General features: G+C 40.5%; 1 protein-coding gene across 1 annotated transcript; it reads left to right on the forward strand.

Annotated features, from left to right (window-relative positions):
* Positions 1-1,298: 1,298 nt before the first annotated feature.
* Positions 1,299-9,691, forward strand: LOC104508828 (ankyrin repeat and FYVE domain-containing protein 1-like). The gene is made up of 6 exons (XM_010150573.1): positions 1,299-1,487; positions 2,980-3,098; positions 5,415-5,550; positions 7,042-7,165; positions 8,458-8,607; positions 9,504-9,691. The coding sequence occupies exons 1-6, from the start codon at positions 1,324-1,326 to the stop codon at positions 9,675-9,677; spliced, it is 867 nt and encodes a 288-aa protein (XP_010148875.1). The 5' UTR covers positions 1,299-1,323; the 3' UTR covers positions 9,678-9,691.
* Positions 9,692-10,936: the final 1,245 nt, after the last annotated feature.

Genomic DNA, 10,936 nt, shown 5'->3' on the forward strand with positions numbered 1-10,936 from the left:
TATGTGTGGTGTAAAAGCAGGTTCTGCAGTGGGATGGAAATTCTTGGCCAGGGATCAGATTCCCAAGAGGTGTTGCTGTGCTACTCCTGAATTGAAAGAGCCACCATGACTCTGCGTAATGTCAGCGCAGTGGGTGTGCTAGTAGTAAGTAGAGCTTTATATATTTTTGCCTGACCTTTTAAAACATGGGTTTTGGAGTATCTCTGGCCGTTTCTTAAGGAGTTTCCTAACTGACAGTGCAAGGAGATCTAAACAGGTTGGTTAAGTCATCTGAAATAGATGGGGTACATCAGCAACTGTGCTGCTCACCTGTAAAGTCAGACAGCATCTGAACTACACTGAATGGGTAAGAACTAAAGAGTTAGTCCTTTACCCCAACCATAATTCCTGCAGCTATGCACTGTCATGGTTCTAGAAGGCTTACAGAATTCCTGGCTGGACTGGATTCAGGAACTTTATTTGTAGGTGGCTTCTATCGCATGTTCTGATGACTTTCTATGTGTTTATGGCTAGCAGTGATGTAAAATAAAAGGCTTAATATTGGGAGTGAGATGCTGTAGTGAAAATATTTGATTGCTGCTCATGATTGCTTACTGCTTCTAAACTTACCCACCTCTGTGAATGGTAATAAACATCTGGACAGTCTCCTGTTGTGTGCCAACTGGACATGGTGTGATTCCCTGTCTCATCCTGGGCACCTGGCCAGTGTTCCGGGTGGGATTGATAATGGGAGCATAACAGTCTGCAAGCTCACAGGATTTGTGCCAATAAGACTTGTGAGGCGTTTGTTACTCGCTATAAAAGCGGGAGACCCTTGGGCTGCCTTCTGAAGCCTCAGATGCACCACACAGGGCTTTCCCCATTACCACAGTTCTCCAGGGGCCAGCTGCCGTGGGGCTTCCAGCTGATCTGTGAAGGTGAATGATGGTTTTGAGGTGGTAATTGGTGATGTATCCTTTTCTTAATCAGTCTTGCTTTACAGTAATGCACTGGTGCATTGCTGTCCTGCTTATCTTTCCTTTTTAATTGGTGCATTGTTAGTCTGCTTTTCTGGGTTGTTACTGTGAGATATATGCTCCACTATATATATTAATCTTTATATGTTAAGCTGGAGTCTGTGTGTTTTTCTTGGACACTCAGCAAGACAGATGCTCAAGTAGTGTGAAGAGGGGAGATTTGGAGTGTTTTGTGATTAAACTAGATGTGTAACATGCTTGTGGGGTTAAGCTACCCTTGGATGCGAAACACAGATGTACATGTTTCAACCTTCTAGTAACACTGTGTACCCCTGCAGAGGAGGTGGCCAAGCTGGAAAAGCACCTGATGCTTCTCCGCCAGGAGTATGTGAAGCTGCAGAGGAAACTAGCTGATACAGAAAGGAGATGCAATCTTCTGGCTGCACAGGCTAACCAAGACAATGCCAGTGACACCTTCATCAGTCGACTTCTTGCCATCGTAGCTGAACTCTATCAGCAGGAGCAGTACAGGTAAGAAATCCCCCTTTGGGGAAAGGGGTGTTACAGGAACTTTCAACTTTATTGACTGCTGTAGGTGCTAGTTCTAGACAAGCAAAAATCCTCTCTACTGCCTGGTATGAATAGGAACCTTGGAAGAGCATGATAAGATCAGGTAGCATATTGAATCCAATTCTTGAGCTGCTTCTTAGAGTTCGTGATTCATCTTTGAGACTGACATTTAAGACAAGCTTAAAGAAAACTGACTACTTTCACTGTCAACAGCAAAGCTCACTTTGAACAGAAGTAATTTTAAGCTGATCTCTACCTAGCTGATGGATTAATTACATGATATATTGCTAGCAACTGGAAAGCCCTACTTTCTTGAAAGGCTGTGTCCTTGAGTCCAGGTCTGTACCCCTGTTGTGTGTAAAGAAGCCTGATTGTTTGCCTGTATGTTGTAACAGGACTTAAGACAGTGATGTATGTGAATTGATGGTATAAATAATACCTTGTCCTTTGAATCTCAACACAAAAGTAGGTTTAATGGCTTCCTTTCCATAGGCACAGTAAGGCTCACCTTAAATACTCTGGGTCCCTTAACCAACTTAATTCTGAGACCACGATGAGACTTACCAATTTCTTTGCTGTTACTGAAAGCAGAGCCAATAGGGGATAGGAGTTCAGTCATGTGAGGGGAAAATAGATAGGGGAGGAGATGTTAATAAAAACTAACATCTCTTTGTGAGCCTCCCTGAGAAAAGGCTGTGTGCCTGGCAAGAACTTAGTATAGCATATGTCAGAAAAGCTGGATCACTTCATTTCTGTTCAGCCTTTGAATTTTAAAGGCATAGAATAGTGCTCTAGTCATGAAAGGAGAAAGGAAGCAAGTCCTAATGCAAGTTTTGTTAATTAACATCTCTATTTTGTACTTTAGTGTATAGCAGGCCTTTGGCTTAGAAAATCGTCTGGAAAATACACTTAGAAGCTATGGGATTTTAAAATAAACAAGGCAGGTGCTTCCTAACTAGAAAGGATAACCTGATATTAAAGGGGTCAGAATGAAATCCAAGTGTTCTTGACAGCTGGTCTCCTGGGAACTGGTGATTCTTGGAGTCTACCTTGTGCTCAGACTGCTGTCAAACATTGTTTGTTCTTGTGCTGGTCTTGCCTGAAACCATTGGTGCTTGGTTGATGGTATTAGTACAGACATTGCAACGTAGGTGTTTAACCTCAAGATTGTTGGATTTTTCTGTCTTCTACCATGAAGTTTATTGCAGTTTATTCCAAAAGAGTTACAAAACCCCAAAACCAAAAGCTTTTAATACTAATGTTTTGTATTTCTCCCTAGAAAAATACAAATTGTGCCATTTGGCAACATGTTCTACTTAACCAATTAAGTATTTTGATGTCTGAAATGGCTTGAACCTAAATGTGGATACTGTGGAGATGCTGAATCTGTACGTATCTAAACACAGGGGAAATATGCATTATCCATGTATATGCTTTTTTAATCTCTTATCAGTGATCTGAAGGTAAAGGTTGGGGACAAGCACATCAGTGCTCACAAATTCGTCTTGGCAGCACGCAGTGATACTTGGAGTCTTGCCAGCCTTGCCTCAACAGAGGAGCTGGATCTCTCAGGTCAGTCTCTGCTTACATGATGCTTTATCTTTAGGATGACTGATGAAAAGGCCTGCTGGGGAGAGGTTCCTTATGTACCTTTCACACTACTACTTTCACCAAAAAGTGGTGATTAATCCATTAATTACGGAGCTTTGGCTGTGAACCATGGTGGTATGCGTGTGAACTTGGTGCTGGTGCTAGTTAAACCCATAACCTACCTTCATTCTCTTTAATGAACAGGGGTTGAGAATGGTGGTCTCTCTCTTTTCTAGAGTCAACTAAACATAATGAAAGACAAATCTATATGGAGGAGCTTGACTTCTTCCTTTCTAAGGACAGGGCTTTTTGAGGTAGTGTGCATAATTTCTCTGAAGTGTCATGGAAATACCTTGCTTCTTGTTAACAGGGTGTGTGTGGGAAATGAATACAAATACTGATGTATTACTAATAAGTTTTTTTTTGCTTTGGCACTTTGGTACCTTTGTAAAATAGGCTGTAAGTTTTCTAAAAGACAATCTCTTACAAGGTGGTATTTTATTCTGCTGTAGCAGTTCCTTGCATGTGCTTAACACCGGCCAATATTTCTGCAGATTCAGCCTCTTGACAGGCTTTTTTGTGCTTAACAGCATAGACTCTTCTACAGTTAACTTTTGAGTGATAAAAGCAGGCATGAAGCTAAGCAGGTTTGCTGGCTGGCATGTTGAATATTAAGCATTGGTTTCACTTTTCTGCCCTTATCATGAATCCTGAGTGCAGACAGACTGGAAAGAAGCATGTCACAGCAAGCTAGTTTTATGAGGCAGCATAGGCTTTCCTGTAAAAAGATTTATGGATCTTTCTGCAGCCACCAGAAGACAGATACGAAGGAGTTTTTGAATTGAGTGCTATGCTAACAGAACTTTATTGCCAAAAAGCTTTTTTGTTAATTGGAATTTTGTTGCAAGTGGCAGGCCACAGCATTTGTAGCTGCACATTTAAGCTAGTCTGGGAATCTCAAGTGTAACTTGTATTGCATGTTTAACAATGCATATACTTCCTGTTACAGAACGATGCTTAAAATAAGTGCTGTAAATGATACTTTTCACTGTGTAAAATGGAAATTTTTTTTAGAAAACTTAGTAAACTGTGCACTGGTTAGGTTCTGAAAGGGTTGTAAACAAACTGTTCCCTAACAACTGTCATGGTTTTCTTAAGAACTTAAGATTGCCTGAATCCTAACTTCAAAATACAGGCAGCATTTAAAATGGAGAGTTTTCAGAGTTCCTGTAATCTGCAGAATTCTCTGTTCTTTTAGAAGAGTAGAAAGAGATGAGCACAGATTCATTTTTTTTCCCTCCCAACAAGAGAACTCTTAGCTCTGCCAAGGCAGAGCTGATATTACAGCTCAAGTAGGTTTTCTGGTTACTTCAAGTTCAGCAAAAGATACTTGCTTTACTAAAACATTATGTTCCTTAGACAGTCTACATGCTGTGCCAAGTACTATCTGGTACTCTGCAAGTAGTCTGAGGCAACTCTCCATGTAAAGGAGATGTCTTAGGATGGGTATTTCAGTGTCTTAAACATTCATGGTTTAAATAAACAAAACAGTGTAAGGGGCTAATGTTGTTTTTCTAAATGAATGGTAATTGGTCTGTTGCATTGTGGAGCAATTCTCATCTACATCCTTGGAAGGAGGCTCACTGTGCTTCTGATTAGGTGACAAAGGTCCTGGCCACTGGGCTTGTGTAGCTCATGTCCTGTGGTGTAGGTTCCTATTGCTCTTGCTGTTTAGAAAGATCAGGCTTGTGATCAGTGTTGTGAACACCTGAAATCTAACCAGCCTCTTAAACAGATTCTTTGCACCTTTCCTGGATCCCAGCAGTTCTAAATGTTTTCTAGCTGTTACCAAGGTATAAATACCTTTATTGGAATGCAACAGTTCATAACTTATGGCTGTAATGTAAAAGAGGAAGGATTCTTAAATAGAAAGGGGGATTTGTCAAATGTAGATGTGGGTTTAGCCATATGTGAGGAACCAAAGACTTGACATCAGCCCCTAAATATGAGATACTTGTGTAGCAGGCAGGAGATGTTACAGTGCTTCCTGCATTCTGCACAGTGTTCCAATAGAAAAAAATATTTTCCTGCTTGGTTCTAGCATTGCTACAAGTTTCAACTTCTGACCAGTTTTGTCTCTGTTTTTATATTTTGATTGAACTAAAGCAGTACAGTTCCAATGAGGCTCTTTTTTTTTTTAATGGTGGCTGTGACTTTAACAGTCAGAGCAACAGCAGCTACTTGAATAGGTGATTGTTCTTTGAGTATTTTATTAATCCCTGTTGCTCCCTGTACCAGATGCTGACCCAGAGGTAACCATGGCAATGCTGCGCTGGATCTACACAGATGAACTTGAGCTAAGAGAAGATGATATCTTCTTGACAGAGCTCATGAAACTAGCTAATAAATTTCAGCTCCAGCTGCTTAGGGAAAGGTGAGCCTTGGTAAATACAGTGAATCTTCTTGAACTCTTCAACCTTGTTTGTATAGAAGTGAGATGATAGCTGCTGGCAACTGGATAAAATTATGCTTTTTCAAAGTCTTGAGGTTTTCAGTAATACAGCATGACATCCAGTTGATCACAGGGAATGAAGCCTTGCACTACAGTTAAACTGCAGCAGTTTTCTCATGGCTTTGATGTTTACTTTCGAGTTCTTCTCCCAGTCCTAATTCTGCATTAAGAGGAAGCAGAGGTCAGTGTATTAGTAACAAGCTCTGGAGAGTTGCAAGAAAGGAGTTGTTAAAGAGAAGCTACCTGCCCCTGACTATTCTAGCATTATGGTACTACAATGCCACATTGAAAGCTTTAACTTAAATAGCTGTTCTGTACATCTTGGCAATTCTTCATAAAGAAGGCTAATGTAACAGTGCAATGCTTGGCCACTTTGAAGAGATGATGATTACATGACTTTTGTAGGGGCTAGATTGTTATCTTGAATGTACAGAATACACTAAACGACTTACAGTTAGTGAGAAGTCTGAACGTACAGATTGAAATACCTTCAGATTTTGTACCTCCTGGAAGCCTTGAATTTAGTCAAAGATAGTGTGATTTGTAATAATGTTTTGCCCAAGGGGCGTCTGGGGCTGTACCAATTCAGAGCACTCTTAATCTATGATTTAACTGTGAGTCAACATGAAGGAAACTAAATTGGTCTTAATTCTTCTAGTCAAAGTAGTTGTCATCTGTAAGGCCAGCACTAAAACTGCCTTCAAGCTTTGTACCAGCCTAAAACTGTCTTTGTGTTGTGTGACCTAAACATTCCCTGGCTGTTGTATGTTCAGACTAGTCTAGTTAGAAGTCCACATACAATATGCTGCTAATAATTGAGATGTCTTGGTAGGTATCTGCACCTGGAGATAAGTGTTTCCTTTTTTTTTTGATCTTAAGAGATCACTGGCATGTTTATCTTCATTTTGAGGTACTTGAGTTTTCCTCCTGTCAAGTCAAACTAATAGTTTCCCACCTATAAAGATTTGGTGGATCTACTGTTAAAGTTTATCCCTGCTCATGAAACAAATAGCTGCGTTTGGCATGGCTCTTCCTAGCCTTGGCACAAAAGCTGCTTGTGATCACTGCTTGTAGAGCTGAACATCCTCTGTACCTCATAATGGTGAATGAACTGCAGTTTGTTCCGTTAGGAGAACTAGGATGTCGGTCTCCACTTGCAGGCTCCTGCAGTATGTGGTATTTCAGGGGACCTTAGCTTAGAGTCTATTTAATAGGCGTCTGCTCTTAGGGAAACTCTTATAGGGCTTCTGGTTAAAGTACATTTATGCTACTTAGCCTTATAGTAAAGCAAGGCCAAGTCTTTTTCTACTGGCATCTAGGAAAAGAAGTATGTAGAACCCTGTTACAGCATGCAGAGTGATTACAGTAAAGCTGTTGTGTGATTACTGAACACTGACTTTCCTATTTTGACAGATGTGAAAAAGGAGTTATGTCACTAGTTAATGTCAGGAACTGCATTCGCTTCTATCAGACGGCTGAGGAGCTGAATGCTGGCACGCTTCTCAACTACTGTGCTGAGATAATTGCTAGTCACTGGGTGAGTACTGTGAGTAGGAAGCCAAAGTGTTTGCAGAGTATAGGAACTTAACCAGTAGAATTTTGCTAAACTTAACTGTACTGTCCAAACCCAGGAGTATCTCTTGGTATATTAGTATTCAAGCATTCCAGTTGGGTGGGGATTACTTGGATTCCGGATAACTTAAGAGTGACTAAGGTGACCTATTATGCTGACCCTTGTATGTTTGCAAGGAGCAACAGTGTTGCTAAAAGCTATGGCTCCTTCTCTAAGATTTTTTTTGTTGTCTTTAGAGGTTGTGTCTATTGTGGTGTCAATGTCTAGAGTCAGACAGGAAGTAGCTTGTAGCCTGAAGAGCTGTTCCTGTTTGTAGCAAGAGAGTTGCTTGTCAAATCTGGACTTGGAATTGTTCAGAAGTTCATCCATAGTTGGTCTCTGTCTACACAGATCACAAATCCCAGGCCTTGTTTTACTTCTAAAAATAATGCAGGGAAACCAGAGAAGAATCCATCCTCTGTAATTGAGAGTGGCAAGGAGTCTTGCAACTGACTTGGAAGTCTCACTTGCTCTGATCTGATATTTTGAGGGAAGTTTGTTTAACTCTCTAATGATTAATCTTTAAAATAAGACTTTTGTCAGCAGAAGACTGGTGCTTGACAATTTCTTTTTATTCTAAAAATGCATCATGCAGATGTGGGTGTTCCTTTGGCCAGGGCTGAGGGGACTGCTTTGGTCTGACTATATCAGAAAGGATTCTTGTATCTGAACCTGCAGGTCAGCTGTTGTAATTTTTTCCCTGCTTCTGGCTCCTAAATTTGACACTGTCTACTGTCTGGAAATGATTGTTTCCGTTTAGTCAAATAAGCACTAACTCAAATAGAGGGTCTTTTTATACTTCTGAGTTTGTTTACTTTTATTCAGAGGTGGTTCTAGCTCTGTGGAGTTGTCATTCTTCAACAGTAGTAGGCATTTCTGTCAGAAAACTCTAATCTGTGATTTAAGTTGAGATAGAGAATTAGTTAGAGCCTAGATGTTCATCTGCTGTAACAATCTGGTAAAATGCTAATTTTACATCTCTATAGACAAAAGGGAATTAAAATATCACTAGCTGATCTTGAAACTAAAATATAAAGTGTAAAACTGTTTCTTCATAGTCTTCAAAGGCTATCTCTGATTGTTCCTGCTTGTTGTCATGTTACAAAAATGGAGCTTTTAACTGAACTTGTTTTGTGAACTTCATAATTACATTGTGCAATGCCTTGTTTATAAATAAAATAGGGATTACTGCTTTTCTTTTCTTTTCTTGCTTCTAGGATGACTTGCGCAAAGAAGACTTCAGTAGCATGAGTGCTCAGTTGTTGTATAAAATGTTCAAGTCGAAGACAGAATATCCTTTGCATAAAGCTATTAAAGTTGAGAGAGAAGATGTGGTCTTTCTGTATCTTATTGAAATGGATTCACAGGTATAGTGAGATTGACTTGCTCTGTCTTCTAGAATTTGGTGTTTCAAATAGCTAGTTTCTTGCTACCAGTCTGAACCTTGTTATTGATGTTTGTCACTAATGTCACTATTGATGTTCGTCACTTACTTGCAAGTCTGCCATTGCTATGTCACTACTTCTATCCATGGAGTGGAGGTGTAGCAGTAAAGGGTCCATAAAGGCACAATTCATAAGTGATTCCTAACACTTTTGCAATCCTTTGCATGCAAGATGCTCTATCTGATAGAATCCCATACCTGGTATTGCTGTGCACATTTAAAATGGTATGGTGTAGCAGTCAACTTTGCTGCTTTGTGGCAGTTCCTCTTCTATTGAATGTTTGAAAGGTATTTGTTCTATTTGGATGAACACCTGAAAGAACTAGCCAATACATTGTCTCCCAAGAATGGGGAAGGAAATACTGACCAATTCTTGATAATTAATACTTGAATAATTAGTCCTTTAAGATGTCTCAACTCTTCATTGGAAGCTGGGACTATAGCAGCACATAGCACCCCAAGTGCTAATTTGGTTGGGTTTTGGAGTATCTTAAGGGATTATTTGAATAAGTCTTCCTAGAATTAGGTTGAATTGCCTATATGTGCAGCCTCTTAAGAGTGTACTTTCTTCCTGTGAGTTAAACAAGGCATGCATACAGAACTCCTCCTCTTTTCTCATTAAACAGCCCTCTGGGTAGACTTACATGTAGCGATACTGGTCTTCTGATTGCTTTCCTGTGTAAGATGCACTTACCTAAATGCCATGTCAGCATTTTGTTTTAGAGCAAAACTAACTCGGTAGTTGGCATGGGCTGTTAAAATGTAATGTTGGGCTGGTGAGCATACCTCTAACATCAGTTGACTGACTTCGTGTTGTAGCTTCCTGGGAAGCTCAATGAATTGGATCACAATGGAGATCTTGCTTTGGATCTAGCCCTTTCCCAGAGATTGGAGAGTATTGCAACTACACTGGTCAACTACAAGGCTGATGTGGATAGGGCAGACAAGAGAGGCTGGAGTCTATTACATAAAGCCATTCAAAGAGGTAAGTAAATACTTGCTAACTTGCAGTTCTTCCCAGTGTGGAACTTATATTCCAAAGTCTCTTTCTGTGTTGCTTTGTAGTGGACACTTCAGTTAGGAAACTATAGTCAGGGATGAACTTTGTCCTATTTTTTTTTTCCCTAAACTTTTACTTGGGATCTGAGAGCTAGCATGCTGGCTGGTGAACTAAAATTACACTAATGAATCCAGAAGCAATCTAGTAGAGTATTGTCTGCTAAAGGAAGAAATGCAGGGAGATACTGAGAATATTCTACATCAAAGGCCTCATGTTGTTGTTGAATCAAGCCTAGTCATAAATAAAGCCTTTTTCTAGACCTCTGTAGAATGCAGCATGTGCTGCTTTGTTATTATGGTTACCAGCAAGCGTCCTTGCTACTGGACAGCAGTTCTAGGGGAGGAAAACCTGGCTGGAAGAAAGTGAGGAGTAGGTGGAGGTGGTTCTATGCTAGTCTGAGTGTCTTCACAGCTCTGGTGAATAGTAGTGTAGTTATCAGAGTGGAGTTTGAGTACAACTACATTATTTTGAGCTGTTTTCCAGCCTAGAGTGGAAAATGCATCTTGTGAAATGTCTCCAGCCTAGAGTGTGCTCCACATTTCACAAGATGCATTTTCCACTAGGACCTGATTGGTGTGGCCACAGGCCTCTGAAGGCTTTGGAGCAGCAACATCTTGGCCTATGGCCAAAGTCTGGCAAAAAGCTGTAGTGAGTGCCTCGTGTTACTGGCAGCCTGCAATGGTGTCTTTGGCAGCTCTGTTCCAGAAATCCAGGCACAACAGAACCTTAGCTGTGGCTGGACCTCATGGGTATTGTAGTATTACGAATTAAAAGCATGTTTATTTTTAACAGCAAGCTCTTTTTGGATGCTTAAAAGTAGTGTGAGCTCAAAATACAGCTCCCAACCTCTCTCTTTCATCCCCTACGTACCTAAATAGGGTAATGCTGATGTCAGTCCTGTGAGTGAAGCTTCAGCAGCAGGAGTAGGTCAGTGTTGTGATGGCCACAGCCCCATAAAACACAACAAAGATTGCAGCAGGCTGCTTTTCATCCTTAATACTAGCGTTTGTCCGCTAGTTCTAATGCCTGCTTTCAGTCTAAGTGAGAGGTCTGAGAATGAATGCTTGCTTTTCAGTAACCAAAGCTTCAGTGATTTAATCACTGTTAACAATCACATGCTCTGGAAATGGAGCTAAAGCAAACTGTCTGAACTTGCCACATGATTATTTCTTATGATCTCTGGAGAGTGGGG

Source organism: Eurypyga helias, unplaced genomic scaffold (assembly GCF_000690775.1).
Source record: "Eurypyga helias isolate BGI_N326 unplaced genomic scaffold, ASM69077v1 scaffold42140, whole genome shotgun sequence".
Taxonomy (NCBI): Eukaryota; Metazoa; Chordata; class Aves; order Eurypygiformes; family Eurypygidae; genus Eurypyga; species Eurypyga helias.